Source organism: Phascolarctos cinereus, unplaced genomic scaffold (assembly GCF_003287225.1).
Source record: "Phascolarctos cinereus isolate Bilbo 61053 unplaced genomic scaffold, phaCin_HiC Scaffold_7;HRSCAF=346, whole genome shotgun sequence".
Lineage (NCBI taxonomy): Eukaryota > Metazoa > Chordata > Mammalia > Diprotodontia > Phascolarctidae > Phascolarctos > Phascolarctos cinereus.
The window spans coordinates 146,158,058-146,181,095 of record NW_027556180.1 but is presented as its reverse complement, the minus strand read 5'-3'; the positions used below and the strand labels follow the sequence as shown (position 1 = coordinate 146,181,095).

Genomic DNA, 23,038 nt, shown 5'->3' with positions numbered 1-23,038 from the left:
AAGCACAGACTAAACCCCAGTATCAGGAAAACCAGTACACCTGCATCATCCTAGCTGTTATTTTCCTTATCTCTTTATTTTAAAAAATTTATAATAAGCTTGTTCTTGATGTCTCTGCTCTTTTTCTGCCTTGTTCCTCCTCTACCCCCCTCAATTCCTTAGTCTGTGCTTTGTGTAAGGTACTATCCCTTTAAGGAGCTTTTTAAACAGAACACTTTAGGGACCTGAAAAAAAAAGCAGCAGAAAAGCAATGTTATATAAAGAAAATATTTAAATTAACTGTTAAAAGATGTTAGATATTGACACTATTATAAATGAGCCTGTTGGTACCTGAAAGAAGTAGGGGGAAAAAGCTTGGAGTCAATAAAAACTGCTAAATTATGTTTATGAAGAAGCATTGATCAGTTTCAGATGGAAAATGAGCCCTAGAATAAATATAAAGACTCAAATCACCTCATGAAAGATGTAACATGATGCCTAGTTGTATGCAAACATTTTGAAGTGTTAAAAGACCAGAGAAAGAAATTTTATTTATAAAAAAACAGAAATAAATAATAACAAAGAAACAGTTTTAAGGACACAGAGTGGAATGGAGAGACATGTGGACAACTTAAGAGCTATAGGATATTATGGTTCTTCAGTTTAGTTGCATATAGTAATTTCATTACCAAAGGTAGTAAAACTAAAAAAGCTTAATCATACAACTATTCGAAGAGTGAGATGTAATTAAATAAAGTCTATTGATTTTATAGGGAAAATTGGGTGGGGGAGGGTTGTTACCTTTAGAGTGAAAGGTAAGTCACCACAGCATCGAGGTGGCGCAGTGGATAAAGCACCAGCCCTAAAGTCAGGAGGACCTGAGTTCAAGTCTGACCTCAGACCAAATACTTGACACTTACTAGCTGTGTGACCCTAGGCAAGTCACTTAACCCCAATTGCCTTAAAAAAAAAAGGTAAGTCACTGAGAGCCAGGAGTCTGATTTAAACCATTAAAATACATGGAAGACAGGAGAGGAGACTGAGCTGAAGAACATGACAGAAGAGGAAAAAAACATTAGGAGAGCCAAAAGTAGTTTGTTGGAGCTATTTGAAGAGACCTTAGGCAAGAGAACTCAGGTGGCTGAATAAGGACTGAAAGTCCAAGTATTGTCCTTCAGTGCTATTTAAAGTTGAAGAGAGGTAGAACTTCTCAGAAGTACATTATCTTTTCCTGTCCCCTCTGGTTTGAGAGGTAGCAACAGAAAGGTAAGACTGCAAAAGCGAAAAACAGAACAAAACAAGAAGAACACAGAAAGACAGGAACTGCAGCTACTTTACTGCATAAAAAGAGCTGGGTAAGCTGGTTTGCCTTTCTAGAGTAAGAACAGAACTTTGTTTTAATTGGACAAAGCAGATCCTGACTGAGCTGATTGGTATAGCCTAAAGACAGCCAGCCTGATGAGCTTTGTAGGTCTATGGCTTAAAGGAAACTATTAGTCACATTAGGGGGTAACATTTTCTAAATGCCCTTTTAAGTGTGAGTGTAAGTTGAGTTTGTAAATGCTATATTTGAGGATAGAGCAGAAGAGGATTTTCCCATCTGGACCAACAGACAAGCAGTTAGCAAAGAAGTGGTTTTGTGTGGTGCAGATATTTCTGAATGGACCAAAAAAATCAAAGCCTACAGCCCAACGTTATGCATTATGGTTTTTCCTCACTCATATACTTTCCTGCCAGGTTCCTATAGGTGTATGCCCACTCTTCCCTCAAAGATACTAAGTGCATTGGTGGGAGTGTATGACCTAGATTATGTGGACACTTGCTTTAACATATGAGTGCCTGTGTTTCATAATTTATTTTGCTTTATTAAGTAAATGGTTGTTTTTAAGATCTAAAAATGTCATTATTGTGAGTGACTATTTGTATAAATCAAAACACATTTGTTGGGGCTAAAGTGCTAGACTGGTAAGTAGGGGTTATGCCATATTACCATCAACAGGATTACTCATAAGACCCCCAAAATTTAAGTGTAAATATGTTGTAGTAGTCCTTTTATGGGAAACTAGCCCTGCTAATGTGAGAGTATGAATAGATGTCTTTTTACATGGCCAGGTAAGAGGTATGAGGTGTTATAAGTGGGGGTGGCCACTCCATATATTCCAACAGTGTTACATATGCATCTCTGTAAATAAACTAGGTAGTTGAAGCTATGCCAGAATGTTAGAGTTCTGGGAAGGAAGCTATGTCTTAGTTGCCTACCAAAGAGGAAACTGAGTCTCAGAGAAATGAAGTGATTTTACTCAAAGATGGTAATTGTAGAGCCAGAAGGTAATCATAGAGTCAGAACTCCAATCTAACACATGTATTAAGTTCTCCACTTCTCATCCAGTACCATTACCAAATTGTGAGGAAGTGTCCACACCTACTTCCTTTCATGATTTTAGTTGCCTTGGTTTTTGGGCCAACACAAATGCCGAGACCTTTTCCCACCTAGCAGGCGTACCTTCTTTATCCAACCTGTGTTACCTTTTTACGTACTACCATGATGCGTGCATGAGAGAAGCCAGAAGAAAGTACTAGGTGAGGTCTAAGGAAGAGTCATTTCTGGCTTGGGGTGTGTGTGTGTGTGTGTGTGTGTGTGTGTATGTGTTTGGGTAGGGAAAGAGGGTGGATCAGAATCGGGGAAAGCTTTATAGAAGACAATTTTGAGTTGATATTTAAAGAGTGGGTAAATATTAGGTAAAGATGGGGGGGAAGCATCTTTGGCATAGGGAATGGTTGAGGGAAAGTGGGTGGAAGGTCACAGATTCCAGCAAATGCTGGACACATGTGAGAGACTAAACATCAGCTGCTACAGGGACATATGAGAAGCTATAATCAACTGCTCCCAATTCTCTGGCAGGTGGAACATTCTAGCTGCTGATTGTCAGCTCTCTCAGCACCCTGAAGATGTCCCAGAAGCACAGAGAGGCCATTACAAGTCCAGACAGATGCTTGATAATATTTGATTGCTTATTTAAATGAAAGTATCAAAAATATGTTTCAATATCTGTCACTCTCAATCACTCACTGACTTCGTTATAACTTCGAAAAAGACAATTTTGAGTGGCTGGTGATAAATTAAGACATTCTATTTTACCTAAAAGAACAAGGAGGTGTGCCAATCAGGAGAATAGCATGCTATTATTCTCTGTGGAAAAGGATCCCTAATCACTGAACAAAGCAGTGCCTTGTACTGCTGTCCTAAATAAATGTTGCTTTATTTCTGAAGCTGCCTGACCCCCTGTAGTGGTCTATGGAGCCTGTCAGTGAGCAGTCATAAGGACAAATTTTAGTTAACTTGCATGCTTGCCCTTAAGCATCCTTTGACGTAGGTCTCACTGCATCTATTGACTCCCCAGGAAGCTGGAGGTCACAACTTGGCCGAGGCATATGAGTTGCAGATAAAGAAGATGCTTTTACCCCTTGAACCAAGGCCAGCAACTTTACTAACTTCACTGTGCTCTTCATGTCATGTGCTCATGATGAAGATTTCTACAATGCTAATCCCACTAATGAGGGCTTCTCCCAGCCATTACATAATCCCCACAAGTCCCAGTGGCTTGGCAAGGCACCCCAGTAAAGAGAGCGCACTTTTTGCCTTTTGAACTGAGTTCAAGATAATTAAAGTTGAGGACTAGAAAAAAGGAGGGGGATGGTGGTAGAAATACCAGCATAATAAGTAGTATGACTTTGTAAATTAACTCAATTAAACAAAGCTTGATTTTTAACAGGGTTAACATGGTGAGAAGCCCAGCCCTCATTAGACTGAGCTGCTAGAGGAGTTTCTAATTAAGTCAAAATTGTTTTGGTTGTTTCACACTTCAAGCCACATATAACAGTGTGTGTGTGTGCGCGTGCGCGTGCGTGTGTGTGTGCATGTGTGTGAACATGTGCCCACGTACGTGTCTTGTGATTTTACATGTGCTCTTCTAAAAGAAAGGAAACTAAAATAAAAAAAAGACAAGGGGAAGTATAAGAACTGGAAAGAATGTAGGGAGAGAGGAAATAACAGAAGGAGGACAAGCTAAAGGGAGAGAGAGGAATTGAGGATTTGAGATTCTGTGAGAGACAGAGATTTCTCCCTGTTTTGGAGCAATGACCAAGCAGCGGCAGGCTGGCCTCCCACGGTGGTTCGCTGTCATTTATCTGGGCTCCTGTCTCCTCCCTGCGACCTGGGCTCAGTTTCCTCGGACCTGTATGACTGTGGAAAGTCTAGTGTCCAAAGAGTGCTGTCCCCCTCTGGGTGTGGAACCTGCCAATACCTGTGGCATACTAGAGGGCCGAGGACAATGTGCAGAGGTGCAGGCAGATACCAGGCCCTGGAGTGGCCCCTATGTGCTCCGGAACCAGGATGATCGTGAGCAGTGGCCTAGGAAATTCTTCAACCGGGCATGCAAGTGTAGAGGTGAGAGGCCTGAACGGGTTAGACCTTCCTCATTGTTGTCCACTGTGCCCCTCCATCCCCTAGGGCAGAGATGATCATGGGGCTCATGTTATATTTGATTTTTAGTGGTGAGCCCATTGGACAGGGTCTTTGATTCTTTGTTCTTTAGAATTTTCAACAAATAGGCTTTAGGAAGACAGCATTGTACAATGGACATAAAGTCACTTGTTGGCACTTGCTAGCTATTTGACCTTAGGCAAGTCACTTAACTTATCTGACCCTCAGTTTCCTTCTCTGTGAAATGGGGATAATAATTACTGTAGGACATACCTCATAGGATCGTTGTAGGGCTCAAAGGAGATACATGTAAAGCTCTTTGCAGACTTTAAAAAGAGATGTAAATTTCAGCTATTACCAAATAAATGTTAAAATTGGGCACTCTGACCTCTTGCCAAATGATCATTGGTTTGTTTGTAAGACAAAGCAGCAGCCAGTTGGGTACAAGTCTTTTCAAGATTTCCAGGGTTCTCTCCTTAGGAAATATGTTTGCACTTGCTCAAGAGGGAGTGGAGCTCAATTACTAGCACAAATACTAGAATCCAAACATTCTGAATCCTGTCTTCAGCTTTCCCATGTGCTTCTAAAAATATTAAAAAATATCTAAAAATACAAAGTAAAAGCTTTACTATGTGTGATGGCTCAATTTAGCTCACATTGAATTTGTATGGTTGCCTGTACTCTATAGAGAAAAGGACTAAGTGCTGAAGGCTTTGGGGCTTTACCCTGAAATTTTAGGAGCATTTTACCAAAAATGTCCATTTCTCCATTGACTTACAAGAGTTATTTCCACATGTTTCCCTTGCTAATAGAGTTGCTTCCCTTTTAGATATCCCTTGGTACCTGCTTAACATGGGGACCAAGGTAATAGTTGTTATGGCACTCATCCCATCCAATTAATGTTGATGATTATGATGACCACAATAATGATGATGATGATGATACAGCTAACATAGTACTTTACAGTTTTAAGGTGCTTTACGTATATTATCTTGCCTGATCCTCACAACAACACTTTGCAGTAGGCATTGTTACTATCCATATTTTACAGATGAGGAAACGGAGGCAGGGTCACACAGCTAGTAAATGTCTGAGGCAGGTCCTCCTGATTACAAGTCCAGCACTCTATCCACAATAGCACCTGACTGTGAGTAGAACTCTGTTTAATGGCCATGTAACTGTTTATTTTTTTCGAGGGGAGTAGAGGCCCCATGTGCCTTGTTCATGATATTTGGGATGCAGAGGGCTATCTATATATGGTGCTCTTCAGGTATGAGCTCTTCAACTCTAGATTTAAATTGAATTTAAATTGACATTTAAATGTTTTCCATTGTCCTTGCTTTCCCTTTGCCTTGTCTCTCAGTTATCCTTCAATATGAAATCCAGCTTTGCTCTAGCATTAAAAAAAAAAATCCCTATGACTTTTCTAAGTTTTCTCAAGTTCCCTTCAATAGAGCTCCCCTCCAGTTTTCATCCCCTATGTACAACAGTGATAAACACACAAAAGCTGGAGCCACGTTTGAAATGCATAAAACACAAGAGCTAAACTTCAGAAAAGCACTTGGATGGCATTCTTAGGGCAATTGGCTTCTTTTGAGTGTAGGAGGATTACCAGAAGATTGTCGTAAGTACTTTGCAGTTGGCTCATGAATGTGATTAATTTTATGTTTTCACAGAGTGAATGTTTATTTTCTCCTTTGTAGTCTGTCTATATAATAGTCATTTCCCTGATCCCTTCAGTTGCTAATGCTCAGTCTCAAATTACCCTATATTCAATTACCTGTGCACATAGCACTCCCAGTGGGATATGAGCCCCTTGAGGGCAGGGACTATTATTGTTTGTTTTCAGTGCCTAGCATACTGCCTTACATGTGGCAGATGCTTATTAAATGTTTGTTTCTATGAACTGAATCTCAGTCATATTGTTAATTTTCTGATAAAATAAAAACATTGACATCCTTAATATATTTCTAGATGTTTAGTTGTATTATTTATATTAATAAAGTATGTTAAATGTTTATTTCTATTTACTGAAAGGTTTGTATGTTTTACATAGTAAACATTATATTGTTAGGTCTCACAGCATTTCACCACATTAGTAATAGGTAGAATTATAGTTCCTATGATACAGATGAAGCATGCAGACACAAATTATGGTGCCATTTGGCTAAATAAGCACTTGCAACCAAACAACATTTACGGTAATGATTTCTAACTCTCAAAAAAATAGGAAGGTACAACCCTGCAAAGGTTAAGAATTTTTGTTATAAGCAATATGATTAACATGTAGGTTTGCCAAAGTTGTAAGTGAGAGGTAGGCATGAGCATTTCTTTGGGAGAAAGGGCCACAATGCAGGGGTCTATGGGAAATTTCTAATTAGCAATTACCTTATCCTTCTGCTATGGCTAATGAGTAACATGTTTCTCATATGGTCAAGGATGGGTAGGGTAGAAAGGTGTAGAGAGATATAATATGGAACAAATAGTTTTAACTGCTAGGTGGTATTATTGGTTACCAGCCCAAACCTATTTAACATCCATGCTCACCCTGGCAGGTGACCTCCAGACGAAACATTGAAGAAGTACCAACTCAATTTTGTTCTCAGTAGGTGGCCTTCTATTACCCAATGCTACCTCTCTTAAGTGACTATACTTACCTTGTTATTCTAAAGAAGTATGGTCAAGGGGCAGGTAGGTGGCTCAGTGGATAGAGCACCCGCCCTGGATTCAGGAGGACCTGAGCTCAAATCCAGCCTCAGACACATAACACTTACTAGCTGTGAGACCCTGGGCAAGTCACTTAACCCCATTGCCTAAAACAACAACAAAACAAAACATAAAGAAATATGGTCAGAGTGGCTTTAACCTATCAGACTAGCCCTGAGGTACCACCAATTGGAAACCCCACCTTTGCCCTCTCATCTCTGACTGTTCATCCAAATTTCCACTGGTCAAGAGTTTGCCACTTCCCCAGTCTCTTCCAATTAACATCTGAGTTTGGCTGCTTCCTACAGAGAAGGAGTTGAAAAGCAGAGGAAGCATTAAAGTACCTCAGCTGGCACTTAAAAATATATATATATATATATATATATATATATATCATATATATATATATGTTTCATTAAATATTTCTCAATTGCATTAAAAGTTTTTTAAGAATTCATTTAAAAAATTTTGGAGTTACAAATTCTTTTCCTCGCTCTCACCACTCTACCACCCCTTAAGTAGGCAAGGACTATGATATAGATTATACATGTGAAGTCGTGCAAAACATATTTCCACATTATCTACATTGCAAAAGAAAACATAAACACAAAACCGAAAAAAAATTAAGAAAGTGATAAAAGTCTGCTTCAATCTGCTCTGAGTTCATTGATTTTCTCTTATGAGGTGGAAAGCACTTTAGATTGTCTTGGATCATTTTCTTGATCAGAGGTTAGATGCTACTTTTCAAAAGTGATATCACCCCTCTATCTGAGCCACTGAGGGCCCTGTTGAAAGCTTACGTCATATCTATATACTTTTCCAAGAGATACTGTATGAAGGAACAAGTAAGATTAGGGATGGACACAGGACTATAAAACTATAAACTGTCCAAGCTGGAAGAAATAGAGAATACTAGAGATCATTGGCCCAATGCCTTATTTTACAGATTAGGAAACTGGGGCTTAAGTGATTTACCCAAGGTCACAATTTATTCAGTGGCACACCTGGAACTATTATTACAGAGGACTCCTATTCCAGGCAGCTAGGTGGTATAATGGATAGATCACTGGGCTTGGAATCAGGAAGGTCTGAGATCAAATCTGGCATCAGACACTAACTGTGTGACCTTGGGAAAGACACTTAATTCTGTTTGCCTTAAAGTCTTCATCTGTAAAAATGAGCTGGAGAAGGAAGTGACAAACTATTCCAGTATCTTTGCCAAGAAAACAATACGGAGGCACGAAAAGTTGGTCATAATTGAACAACAAAATTCCAGGCTTTTTTAGGGCAAACAGTGAAGCGGAAGAGATTTTATTTCAGTGGCAGGAAAAACAAGACATGGAGGAAAGGATGCCTTCTTCTGTTTCCTTAACATGTGCCTCTCACCATTCACCATTTCAGAGATGGTAGGATTTAGAGCTAGAAAGCACTTTAGACATAGAGTCCAGTGTCCTCATCTTACAGGTGAGTAATAGACAGGGGAAATGATTTATTTGGGGGGATGTAATGCCAGCTTTCTTTTAGGAAAAATGAATTATTATTATTATAGTGCAGAGCAGTAGATCACTCAGATATATGAACAGATGTAATTAGATGATGTGAAAGCACTGGGCTTGAAAATGAACATAGGAGTTCTTCATCTTATACTTGCCATTCAACTGTAGATGTTTCACAATTTTTTAAAGGGATGTTCTGGGGCAGCTAGGTGGTGCAGTGGATAGAGCACTGGCCCTGGAGCCAGGAGGACCTGAGTTCAAATTCGGCCTCATACTCATAACACTCATTAGCTATGTGACCCTGGGCAAGTCACTTAACCCCATTGTCTAGTCAAAAAAAAAGGATGTTCTATAAAATTAAAAACAATTCTTGTATTAGTTGAATTTTAATTTCAGGAAAGTTTACTAGAATGTTTAACCATGATCATGTTTCCAGTGGCTTTCTCTGTTAAACAAAATTTATTTAGGAAAAATAAGCATCCTAATGTCACATAATTAATTCCCATGATCTTCATATGTGACTTACTTTCTTCATCTTGAAAATGAGGAATTTGGACTAGACAGTCTATAAAGGGTATGCCAGAACCAGCTCTTACTACCTCTCAAGTACATTGTTACATTTTCAGTGTGAGAATTTACACCTCAGTAATCAGCAAACACTACAAATCAGGATTTAATTTAGTGTTTTATTGATTGTTTAGACTTGAGAAAATGATAGAGAAAATGTTTATAGTACAGATAAAATTTAAAAGTGTGTTTTATGTACTTTTTTTCCTGAAGAGGTGGTTTGCCAGCACACATTTATCAGCACACCCTTGTCTACAAGCTATGTTTTTATATAGCTAGGAGGCACAAGAATAACCCTGTGCCTTAGAATCAGGAAGACCTGAATTCAGATTTGATCCTCAGACACCTTCTGGTTGTGTGACTTTGGGCAAGTCACTTAATCTCTGTTCACCTCAATTTCCTCAACTGTAAAATAAAGATAATGATAGCACCAATTTCCCAGGGTTGATGTGACTTGGGCAGTCACTTAACCTCTATTTATCTCAATTTCCTCACCTGAAAATTGGGATAGTAATAACAGCTATCTACGAGGGTTGTTGTGAGATAATATTTGTAAAGTGGTTTTTACTGCTTATTTTATTGCTTATTATTGTTATTGTTATTATTATTATTATTGTAGTTCTAAAATCTTCCAACCTAATAATCAGGCAGAGAAATAGCTAGAATATAATACTAGAAATCTAAAGTCCTAAATTCTGTGATCCTGTTTGTTTACCAGCTTCCTTAGGGCTAAATTGAAGAAATGATAATATAGTAAGGCTTTCATTGCCAGTCAGGGCTAAGTTTTAGGAAAATTAGGTATTCATATTTAAAAACTTCACCAGCAGGCTGGAAATCATGGGGACATTTCAATTACACCTGTATCTTTGGACTTAAAAAAAAGGTGGCTGCCACATAGATTTTGAATGTGTTGTGTTGAACTTCTTGTTTGTGCAAGTGTCTAAGTGCCTCAGTTTTCCAATCTCTAAAATGGGGATAATGATGAAAACGTCCTTGTAAAATCCTTTTGAGCTATGTAGATGAAAGGTTCTATATAAGTGTAAAGTATTGTTATTATAATAATAGAATCTTTAATTAAAAGGAATAGACCATTTACAGCTACTTGTAAAAGCACTAATCGACTGGTCTTTAAAAGCACTTAGTCTAATAGTCTTCTGAGCTTGAACTGTGCGTGGCATGTAGGAACACATGCTCTTTTAGGTGGTTCTCACTCTCTCCATTTTTATCCCAGTCCTAAAAGGTAACAGACTGTAAATCCTCTATGCTGAAGGACATCATAGATGGTGGAGAGATCATGATCTAAAAACTCCCTCCCTCCCCCACGCTTCCACAAAATCCTTTTAAAAATCTGCATTATGAACATCTATTTCTCTTCCTGTAGGATATTTTTAAAAGTCTGTGATGCCAATAGGTGTGGAATAATTTTTCTCTTCATAAATGAAAATAAAATGCTCGTGTTAGAGTGAGTCTAAATTAAAGAAATGACAGTTGTTAGGTTTTTGTGTTGTACGTCTTGTGGATAGGTTCAATCATTTGTCAGATCTCTTGTATATTTAGTTTTGTAAGATCTGAAATGAAAAGGACTAATTTCAAGAAGTGGTATATTTTCTCTGCACTGTATAAAGGGAAAGTTTGTATGTGTGTGTGTGTGTTAACATGACTAAAAACCACCTAGATATATCAAAAGCTCTAGATCAGATCAAATCTGTGCAAGCCCTCTTTAATAATTATCATTAGCATGTGGTCTTCAATGTTGTTCAGTCTTTTCAGTCATATCCAACTCTTTGTGACCCCATTTGGGATTTTATTGGCAAAGATACTGGAGTGGTTTGCCATTTTCTTCTCTAGATCATTTTATAGATAAGGAGACTGAGGCAAACAGGGCTAAGTGACTTGCCCAGGGTCACACAGATAGTAAGTGCCCAAGGCCAGATTTGACCTTAGGAAGATAAAGTCTTTCTGATTCCAAGCCCAACACTCTATCTACTGCACTACCTAATTATGGTCTTCATTCACTGGCAACTATACTACCATAGTACAGTGGGAACAGTAAGGGGCTCTGGTGCCTGAGGACCAGATTCAGATCCTACCTCTAACATGTATGACTTTGGGAAATTCACTTAAACTCTACGAATCTCAGTTTTCTCAACTGTAAAATGAGGAGGTTGGATTAAATGGCCTCAAATGTCTCTTCCAGATCTATATCTAAGATCCTCTAAACCTACAGGCAATTCCATTTAAAAGGGGTATTCAAGAGAGTAGGTTCTTTTTTGGAAGGCTGAGACAAGCTGGGTTAGTTATGACTGGTGTTAACTACAAGGAACTTTGGTTAAAAAGTATTTCATTGTTATAAAACTCAAGACATAGCTTATAAATGACAGGGAGTAACACAAACTTTAGATTTAAAGGAAAAAAATCAGTATAGTCATGCTTGATATTTCCTGAATTTCTTATTACAACATTTGGAGAGGAAAATTTCATAGTGTATTAAAAAGGAAGAATTTCTCTTCCACCACAGAGATTCCATTGCACATTTGTAAATATCTGCATTAGGAAAAACAATACAGTGTAGACTTAGCCAAATGACAATAAATTTAATCATATCACACACATAGGACAAGAGAGACAGAAAGACAGAGACAGAGAGAAAGAGATGAAGGGAAAGAGGGAGAAGGAAAGGAGAAAGGATTGGGGCATGGAATACACAGAGAGACAAAGAGACAAAGAAATATGGAAAGAGACAGAAGGAGAGAAAGGGGGGAGAGACACACACCCATACAGAGACAGAAAATCATAGTTGAAGAGGGAAAAAGGGAGGAAGGTGAGGTGAGATAGAGAGACAAAGAGAGATAGAGTCAAATAAAGCAATAGAGGGAGATAGAGAAATAGAAGGGGAAGAAGAACACAAGATGATAGAGAAAGAAAGAGTTGAAGGGGAAAAGAGAGAGAGGGAAGTGAGACAGAGAGAGACAGAGATTCTGATAATGAGACAGAGGGAGAGATAGGGATAAAGGAGGAGGAGGAGAGACAAAGCAGAGACATAAGGAGAGAGAGAGAGAGAAAGAGAGGGATAGAGACAGAGAGAGAGAGAGAGAGAGAGAGAGAGAGAGAGAGAGAGAGAGAAAGACAGACAGAGAGAATTCCCATTTTGCTAGTCTTGATGAAGGTAGTTTGATTTTAATGAGACATATTACTTTAGCAGCTAATTGTAGAAATGTAATAGGAACATTAAAAAAAGAAATATAATAGAAAGGAGCTTGTTTCACCTGAGAGAACCCTGACCTTGGAATCAGAAAATCCTGTATGTGATACTACTTATTAGCTACGTGGTGCCAAAGTTCTCTAAGCATCATTTTTCTCAACTGTAATACTCAAATGAGAAGAAAAGAAAGAAGGAAAAAAGGAAGAAAGAAAGGAAAGAAAGAAAGAAGGAAGGAATGGAATGGAGCATTTATTTGCCCCTCTATGTGTCAGACATTGTGCAAAGCACTTTACAAATATCTCATTTGATATAGACCTGTGAACTCATTAATGTAGATGTTCCCTTCAATGGAGCAGAAGACAGCTCATCAATGCCTGTCCTTCCCATATTGTGACAATCTTGTTAGTATCCACACATCACAAAGGAGTCCTTCCTCCTTTTCTGTTGCCATCATGAATGTACCAGTGAGCTGTTTAGGAATTATCTTTTGTTCTTGCTACATGACCAGCCCATCTTTTTTCCATCATGAATTTCTTTGATGACTGCCATTACTTTGGTTTTCCTTTGTAGTTCCTTGTTTGTTGTATGGCAGATGGGTTACACCCACCATCTACCTCTCCCCTACCCTCTGAGTGATATTCATTTTAAATTTTTTGAAGACTGTTGTGTTCCTTGACAGGGGGTGACCAATACCCTACTGACCTATTTCAGGATCAAATTAGTAATGTGTATAAAGAGCTATAGAAATGCTAATTATTGTTATAAGGTGGGCAGAGGAAAAGAGATGACATGAATTTGCCCCTATAATGAAGGTGGTGATGGTCATTTGGACAAGATTAGTCGGTGACATGGTTGTCAGTCTTGGAACCCATTAAAGAATGATTCCTTTTCTTATTAGCCATTTATCATTTCCTGGAAGCATTCAAGATTATGGCAAAGTAAGGTTATTGAGCTACATAAGGGGTGGCTTGCACTACATAGCAAGAATGTGATCCTGAAATGCTTAGCTCCGTGGATCTTTTTATCAGCTTGTCCTCCTTTCAAGTCTCCCCACTGAACTCCTTGGTCCTGAACCTCTTTCTTTCACTATAAACACAAAAGAATGAACAGAGAATAAAGGGTTAATGCCAAATGAAATCTATGCTTCTCCTCTCCCCACCTCCCCCTGTGGTTTTTGGCCCTCTGAAGCTATAATCCCTTTTCTTTGGTTACACAGAGAGCAGCTTTGCATCTTTCTCTCCCACATGCTCTGTATTATGTAAAACATCATTTAACTTTTCACCTGCCTATAACTGAGTTCTAAGAAGCTTCCTGATAGCACCTTAATTTCAGACTAGATTAGTTTGCATTTGATTTCCCCCTTCATTGGCCTTTCTAGTTATTGCTTGCATTGCTATGAGTACCTCATTGCCCTGAGTGCTGATAAAGTAGAGGCCTTCCACTAGCTGACAGGAAAACCTAAAGTGAATTGCACCTCCTGACGACATAGTAGCTAATTCACCTTTACAACCTGCCAGCTTCTATTGATTTTATCTTAATTCTTCCTCCTTTATGAAATAAAGTGGACTTTCTTGAATTCTTGTGTTGGATTTCATTCAAATTTGGGTAAATCAGCTGGTTTTTTTCCCCTTTTCCTTTTGGTTTCATCTTTGGATAGCTGTATGCAGTCCTGCTCCCAAGGGAAGATAAATTGGCAAAAAGGACAGACTTCATTGAAGAGGCCTCTTGCTTGTTTCATCCCAATTTGACAAAAAAGTGCAGGAGTAGATTCTTAGGAATTGTTATTGCTTTGCGGCCAGGTAGGAGATGTATGTGTGTGTGTGTGTGTGTGTGTGTGTGTGTATACATACACATACATGTGTATATACAGACAGTTCTTGCTTTACGTAAATTTGCATTACAAAAATCAGACTTTACGTAAAGAATTCTGAAAGAAATATACATTACCCAAAAAGTATACCTATGTTAACTTTACTGTACAGTACTGTTCTCGTTCTCTGTCTCTCTGTCTCTGTCTGTCTCTCTCTGTCTCTGTCTGTCTCTGTCTGTCTGTGTCTGTCTGTCTGTCTCTCTCTCTCTCTCTCTCTCTCTTTCTCTTTCTGCCTCTCAGCTGGGTGCTCCCCAGCCTCCCATCATTTCCCCTTAAAAAAAAAAACAAACCAAAACCCTTCCAAGAGAAAGTAGAACAGGCCTTGACTACCATTGCTGCTGGATTGGAGCTTGGCTTGAGACCTCTGGTGCCTAGAGAAGAGACTTTTGCCCTGCTCATCTTTTATCTGTCTGTGCTGGGGTATTGCATGTCTGTCCCCAGTCCCCAGCTTTAGCTTCTCTGTATTGCTTGCTTCTCCATGTCTTTGAATCATGTCCTGACTGCCTCTCCCCCACTCCCCACATTCCCTGGGCTCCATTCCTTTCTCCCTCCCTCTCTATTTCCTTCCCTTCCCCAAGTCCAAAGGCAAATTTGCATTACATAAAAATTTACATAGAAGTTTGTGGAACAATCCACTTACCTAAAGTGAGAATTGCCTGTATACATACTTGTATGTATGTAGATATATCACACTATCTACCAAGGTTCTCCTCTCCTCACTTCCAACCCAATTTAGGTTAGCTTTTCCCCTAAAACCCAACCATCTTGCTGGTGACTTCTAGTCAAATTGATGGTCACCTTAGGGCATTAAAAGCCTATCTACATGAATTGAGGCCCTTTAGATTTGGTGGATATCCCAAGTCTTTCTGAGTCACCATACCCTGCCCTGTTGACCAGATTCAGTTTTATATGAAAGAAACTACATGCTGGTGTATGCTTGTTAAATAACCTTTCTATGCTATGGCTAAGTAAATCACCTTTCATTGACAATCAAATGACTTGTGAGAGTCTCATTTTGTTTCAACATTCAACATAAACTAATGGTGACTGGCCTGAGTTACAGCCATCTGTTACACCCCTTTGTAAACAATGAGTTGGGGGAAGATTGAGTGCCATTTCATGTCTTGCTTGCTGACTGAGACCTCTTTCAAAGTCTTCTTCCATGATTTGCTAGTGTAAGGTGACTGATCTCTCTCTAAATTTATGCCAGTTGAGTGCAAACTCTATTTGGTTCTTCCAAGCTAGAAGGTCTTTGGGGATGTTCAGTGATGGACTTTAATTTCCCACAGTTGTATTCCTTTTGACTTCTCCATCCTGCCCCAGGAACCTCTTCATTCTGTAAGATCTTATGAGCCCTGGTACTCATATCTCATCATCTGTAGCGTCTCTGGCTGGAGCTCTGATTAGGGAATTCCTTCCAGAACCTCCATTTAAGGAGTATACTCAAGCCAGCCATCTCTCATTTCCCACCTGACTGCCCTCCTTTGAACTTCTCCATCTTGACCCTGTGCTGGCTACCTCCTCAATCCCTTTTCATTCTCCTTTTGTGTATTGCCTTCCCCCATAAGATTAGAGGTTCCTTGAGGGCAGGGATTGTCTTTTTAGTACTGTATTTGTAACCCCAGCACTCAGCACAATGCCTGACGCATAAGGGGCACTTGTTTATTAACTGATTGACTTTATATCACTGGAGAGCCATCCTAGGGAGCTAAGTGGTGAAGTGGATATAGAGAAGGACTTGAGATTAAAAAACAAACAGACCTGTGTTCAAATCCTGGCTCAGACATGTACTAGTTGTGTGACCTAGGGCAAGCTACTTAACCTCTGCTTTAGTTTCTTGTCTATAAAATGGGGTTAATAACAGCACCTACCTCACAGAATTGTGAGATCATGTGAACTAACATATGTAAAGTGCTTCACAAACTTTATATATGCACATATGTATAGTATAAACACTAGCTATTCTTCTTCTTATTAGCCAAGTCTCAGATCTTCAACCTCTCTCTACTAGGAGCTTCCCCACTGCCTATAAATATGCCCCTATCTCCCCCATCCTCAAAAACCTCTCATGATCCTTTCTCCATCCCTTTTTAATTCTGGTGCCTTTTTCTCTGTTGATTGTTTCTATTTATCCTGTATATAGCTTATTTGTGTGTAATTGTTTGGAGCTCATAGAGAACAGGAACTTTACCTTTCTTTTCTTTGTATCTCTAGCACTTAGCATAGTGCCTGGCACAGAGCGGGCTTACTATGCTTATTTACTGACTGACTGACTACATTGGACATAAGGAAATGAATATTTTAGCTACAGCAACTAGCAAAGACCACTGATAGGTCCTAAGGAGGTTGTAATCTATTTGGTGGGTAGAATAACCATACCCCCCCCAAAAAAAAAATTAGTGATTTTTACAGGACTGAATGAAAAAGAATCTATTAAGTGACAAGCATTCTATCACTAGAGATACAAAGATAAAAGGTCAGACTGTACTTGCTCTTGAAGAGCTTATGTTTTGACTAGGGTTAGACAACATATTAAGAGGGGTGTTGGCCAGAGTGGGATGTCACTAGGGCCAAGTATAACCTAAGGTCCCTGGTTGACATATTCTTTGCAGGAATGGTAGTGTTGATTTGATTACTAGTGGAAAGGGAGTGGGGCAGGGGTGACTTGAAGATTGTAAGAGAACAGTGAGTGAGTTGGGGTCTGTCACTTCGTATGGAAAACTCTTACTAGTCAGCTGTCCAGAATGAGCACTGGTCTGGTCTGAGGCAGAACATTTAAAAATAGTGTAAGAAATGAGCTAGATATCAATCCACTGGACTTCTAGAAATAGAGATGTTGAAATCTCAGAGGAAGGTGAGGGGAGAGGGTTAGATTCCTTTGCTCTGTGTAGCAAATATCCTTCCCCAGGGTGGTGGTGGGGGAGGACCAACTGTGGTGTGGTGGAAATTGCACTACCTCCAGAATTAGAAAACTTGATTTCAAATTCTAATCATTTAGACAAATTGCTTAACAACTTCCCTGGGCCTCAGTTTCTAAAATTATGACTATATTCATATATACACGTAATGTATAAATAAAACATACTATGCATTATGTTAGGATGTAATGAAGCATAAATATAGAAATAAGCATATTATGTGTTACATTTCAATATAAATTTATGACACAAATTTATATTACACAATCCACGTATATATAAAATTTCTCTTTTATCTCGAGTTCTCTATTGATACATTGGTCTGGATTATGGAACTATCTGGAAATCTGACTGTATTTTTGGCCAACATTTTTTTCTTTTCTGAATCTAGACAACTTTGCTGGCTACAATTGTGGAGAATGCAAGTTTGGCTGGACAGGTCCCAACTGCACTCAAAAGAAGCCACCAGTTGTTCGGAAGAATATCCATTCTTTGACTCCTCTAGAGAGAGAGCAATTCCTGGATGCCTTGGATCTTGCAAAGAACACGATCCACCCAGACTACATAATTACTACTCAGCATTGGCTGGGCTTGTTGGGGCCTAATGGAACCCAGCCACAAATTGCCAACTGTAGCATTTATAACTTCTTTGTGTGGTTACATTATTACTCTGTCAGAGACACACTATTAGGTTGGTTTCCCCCCCCTTTGTTCAAAGTATATCATTAGGAGTAGAGTAAAAAGGGAATGATTTATTTCGGTAAGTGGGTTTATAAGAGATGAGAGCAAATTGCAGGGAAAGACAGGTTTATGAATGTGTCATAGCTTAACCCCAAATACCTATAGTTAGTTAGGTTGAGCTTATTGTATAACTAATAATAGTAGCTAGCTTTTAAAGTTTTCAAAGTACTTTACATAACTTATTTCATTTGAGCTTCACAATTATCCTGAAAGTAAAGAATTAAATGGCCATAGAAGAATAAATTTAGCGCTTCTAGGAACCTTTTCACAGAAGAAAAAATTGAGGCTGAGAAAGGTTATATGATTTGGTCAGGTTCACACAAATGCAGGATGATGTTAAATGTTTAAAAAAAAACAGTCCTCCAGAAAAAAGTACCCATTACATACTTTTAACATACATTATTTCACAGTTTCTCCATCATTTTCTTCAGTCTAGAGTAGAGGTGAGCAAACTGTGATCCAGAGACCAAATCTAGTCTGCCACCTGGTTTTGTATGGCCCTACAAATTGTTTTTACATTTTAAAATGCAATAAACCTTTATTTAAAAATGTAAAAAATCATTCCTAGCTGAGGGTTCCCCTGAGGTCTGTGATTTGCTGACCCCTAGTCTGGAGAATCAACAAAACAATAAAAGAAAGTCTGCTTTGTTCCAAGTCAGTAAGAGTTGACTCTAGAGCAGTAGGGTTGAGATTTGAACCTAGGTGCTTGGAAATCCAGAGCATCTGAGCTCAAGTCCTGATTCTGACCCTTATTACCTGTACAGCTCCTTTTTTCTGACCCTTATTACCTGTACAGATCCTTTTTTCCCCCAGATAAAGAAACTGAGATTCAGAAAGGGTAAGTTACCTGTGCTCACAAAGCCTCCATGTATTAGAAGGGGGCGGGAGGTTGAACTCAGGTTATTCTGACTCCAAAAGTCTAGGTTGGAAGACTATACTAGTTATTTCCTTAATTTAGTTTTTCTTTTTTCCTTTCTCCTTGGTTATGTGGTTCATACTCTCAACTTTTCAGCATGGTGCCATTAATCCTCAAAGCCAAGAACTGATGAAGTGAAGACTAATTTAGTTTGGCTCAAGAAAAAGAAAAAAGGAGAAAACCCAACACATTCTTAAATGTGTGCACAGAATAGCTCAGGGAACTTTTCTTCAAATTAGGGGATTTAATTAAAAATATGCCTATACAAGTAAAAATCCCTTGTGCAAAGCTAGGACTTTCATGTTGAAAAGCATGTTTGAGTTGACATCTTTGTGAACACCTTTCTCATAATCATCAGAGTCAGCAGATACCCATAGGGTTAGAGAGTACCTTTTCTTATGTTACTAAAAAACTAGGTGATGGTTTTTGGCAAAGGAAAGCGGCATCACAGTGGATTTGATCCTTCCTATCATTGTGAATTCTTTTAGGGTAGAACTCTGGGAAAATGTCCAAGAAAACTGGGCTCTACCCTTCCTTCCAGCCTCATTGTTTAGCTTAGCCTGAGAGCAGACTTGGAGGTCAGGGCCTGAGGGCAATGTGAAGGATGGAAGGATGTGTTCTCTGGTTTTCTGCATCAAGACAGGTTAGTTTTGTTTGAACTTCATCTCTAGAGAATGTCATGAAGACCATTCTCAGCTTGCCTAGGGTTTCAATATATTCCTGAACCTACATCAAAATAAACTGAATCCTTTGTTTCGGAAATGGGCCTGTGTTAGGATGATATAATGACATAATGGAAAGAGCATTGGATTCAGAGTCAGAGGTTCTAAATTCCAACTTCAGCTTTGCCACCAACTTACTACCGTGTGGCAGCTAGGTGACACAGTGAACAGAGCGCCAGGCCTGGAGTCAGGAAGAGCTCTGTTCAAATCCAGCCTCAGATACTTAATAGCTGTGTGACCCTGGGCAAGTCACTTAACTCTGCCTCAGTTTCCTCATCTGTAAAATGAGCTGGAGAAAGAAATGGCAAACCTCTCCAGTGTATTTGCCAAGAAAACTTCAAATGGGGTCACAAAGAATCAAACATGACTGAAACCATTGAACAACAACTACCATTACTATTTGTTTGATATCGACCAACTCTTTGAAATGTCCTTCCACTAAAGGCCTGCTGTAATGCTATGTGTGGCAAGGAGGTGACCCTGGCGAATCTATTATGCTGTAATGGCTTTGACTTTGGTCACAGTGATGAACTATTCTCTTTTTTTTAAATCTTTTTTTGCTAGGCAATGGGGTTAAGTGACTTGCCCAGGGTCACACAGCTAGTAAGTGTCAGGTGTCTGAAGCCAGATTTGAATTCAGGTCCTCCTGACTCCAGGGCCAATGATTTATCCACTGCACCACCTGGGTGCCCCAGTGATGAACTGTTCTCCAAGGACCTGTCTAAGGTTGGAAGAAATAAATTAAAAAGCACTTCTTAAGCACTAAAAAAGAGTTCAGCTTCCTCATCTATAAAATTAGGGGTTTCTAAGTCCCTTCCAACTCTAAATATATGATTGTGGGACCCTTTGAATTATTATAAACCCCCTTCAAAAGCAGAGAATGATAGATCAAGGGCTGGAATGGGGCTCAGAGTATACTTAATAAGTATTTAGCTAAGCCATCCAGTCCAACTCCTTCATTTTACAGATGAAGAAACTGAGGCCCAGTGATTTGCCCAAGGTCGCATAATCAATAAGTATCATAAAAGCCTCTGTCTACCATACTGAGCATGATGCAGAATCTGATGCTGGCTTCTAGAAGTGAAGAGTTTGTTTTACCTCTGTTCATTCCCTATAGTCTCACTAGATTTCCCTTCAGTCTTTTCCTTTAAGACTTTCTGCCTTGGTTCTGGTTAAGGATCATGAAATAACACCTCAGAGATAGTAGGTGTTCTTGCAATGCAGGGCGTGTGTGTGTGTGTGTGTGTGTGTGTGTGTGTGTTTAAATAAACCTTCACAGTTTTCATATAATTATCGTAAGATATTTGAAGGAAGCTTAATAAGAGGAAGGGGAAAACATAGTTTCTAGTGGTCTCCGAGGAATCAGTTTATACCTTGCACATTTCTTGTTCACCTTTCTGAATCATTTAGAGGCAGTCTGTCAACTCCCTTTCCTTTCAGCAAATTGTAAGCATCTGCTATGGACAAGGAACTAGGGATACATAGAGGAAAAAAAATACTTTCCTTGCCCCTTGGACGAATCAGTAAACTACAAATAATACCAAAGTTGTTAAAATAAGAAAGAAAATAAAAGAAAATGCGAAGTGCTATGAAAAAGCCGAGGAAAGATTGACTGCTTAATTGTTATTGTTGTCGGTTGTGTCTGACTCTTTGTGACCCCATTTGAGTTTTCTTGGCAGAGATACTGGAATGGTTTGGCATTTCCTTCTCCAGCTCATTTTACAGATGAGGAATTAAGGCAAAAGGGTTAAATGATTTGCCCAAGGTCACACGGCTAGTAAGTGTCTGAGACCAGATTTGAATTCACAAAGAGAGTCTTCCTGACTCTAGGCCTGGCCCTCTATCCACTGTACCACCTAGCTGCCTGGCCTCATCTAGCTTAGAGATTAGAAGCTTCATGGAGGAGTAGTCCTTGAATTCGGCCTTGAAGGAAGGGAAAGTCTTAACAGGTGGAGGTAGATTAGAGTCCATTTTTAGGCAGGGGGGATGGGCTGAACAAAAGTTTAAGGGAGAACACAGGTTAAAAATGAGAATCATAGATCATCCTAGGATTGTAGATCTATAACTGAAAGGGAGATCAAACGTCCTTAGTCTCATCATTTAACAGACATATGAATACTAGAATTTGGAAAGTTTAAGGGACTTGCCCAAGGTCATACAGATTGTAACATGAAGCCTGGATTTGAACCTAGGTTCTGTAACTGACTAGTACTCTTCCCATTTCTTTAGAATCCAGCATAATTGGCATGTAGAGTAAGTACCCTTGATGGCTGTAATAGAATAGACACATCCTGAAGAGGAAAAATAAAGGTGTAACTGATGGTTTGGTAGTTGTCAAGCAGGTACAAATATCTTCACTTTATGTGAAATATTGTATATATGAAAATATTCAAATTGGTTTGAATTTCTTTATCTTATCCCCATAGTAATAGTACTCTCTCTCTACTCAAATTATAATTTATCTATTTTTATGTTTACATACTGTATCTCACCAAGTAGAATATAAACTTCTTGAGGGCAAGGACTGTTTCATTTGTTCTTGTGCATAGGGGATGCCTTAATATTAATGCTCATTGGCTTTGGCTTGGATTGTGTGATCTTGGGCACACATACACACTAGATAATATCTGAGGTTCCTTCCTGCTCTCAGTATGGCCTTAGATTAGGGGTTGGAAAACTATTGTCCCAGGGCCAAATCCAGCCTTTTGCCTGTTTTTGTACTGCTCATGAGCTAATAATGGTTTTTGTGGATTTGGTTTGTGATCTGTAGTTTGCTGACCCCCACCTTAGAGAAATGCCAAATAAATAAGTTACCCCCACTCTCCCATAGCATTCCAACTGAAATGTCAGGCAGTCAGTGGCTCCTTCACATTATATCTCTTAATCTCTTCCCTACTGAATTCCTAATTGTTTCAGGACCAGGGCGACCGTTCAAAGCCATAGATTTCTCCCACCAAGGGCCTGCATTCCTTACCTGGCACAGGTATCATTTATTGTTGCTGGAAAGAGATCTCCAGGTGAGTCAAAATTCTAATATTTCTGTGATTTCAGAGATGCTTGCTTGTCAATTCTGGTTCTTTGAACTTTGCTATAGATGTGGTAGGTGTTAGTACCAACTTTTTTTGGGGACAACTTGGTTGGTAGTGTGAAATAGTGACCATATTTTTTTCCTTCTTGATTTTAGAGACTCACTGGCAATGAGTCTTTGCATTACCTTACTGGGACTTTGCCACAGGGAAGAATGAATGTGATGTCTGTACAGATGACTTATTTGGTGCTTCAAGACTGGAAGACTCAACCTTGATTAGTCAGAATTCAAGATTCTCCCGCTGGGAGATTGTATGTGACAGGTATGAAACATACAGCTGGAGTGATTTTTTTTTTACCCTTATGCCTTGATGAGCCATATATTAAAAGTACTTTTCAATGTCTATTTTT

The 23,038-nt window shown here is 39.1% G+C and overlaps 1 protein-coding gene across 1 annotated transcript in view; it reads left to right on the top strand.

Annotated features, from left to right (window-relative positions):
• The first annotated feature begins 4,116 nt into the window (after positions 1-4,116).
• Positions 4,117-23,038, top strand: part of DCT (dopachrome tautomerase) — a 38,667-nt gene continuing 19,745 nt past the window's right edge. The window contains 5 exon segments of the mRNA XM_020965823.1: positions 4,117-4,426; positions 17,613-17,912; positions 22,517-22,617; positions 22,785-22,800; positions 22,803-22,950. Coding sequence (XP_020821482.1) covers positions 4,117-4,426; positions 17,613-17,912; positions 22,517-22,617; positions 22,785-22,800; positions 22,803-22,950 — 875 coding nt within the window.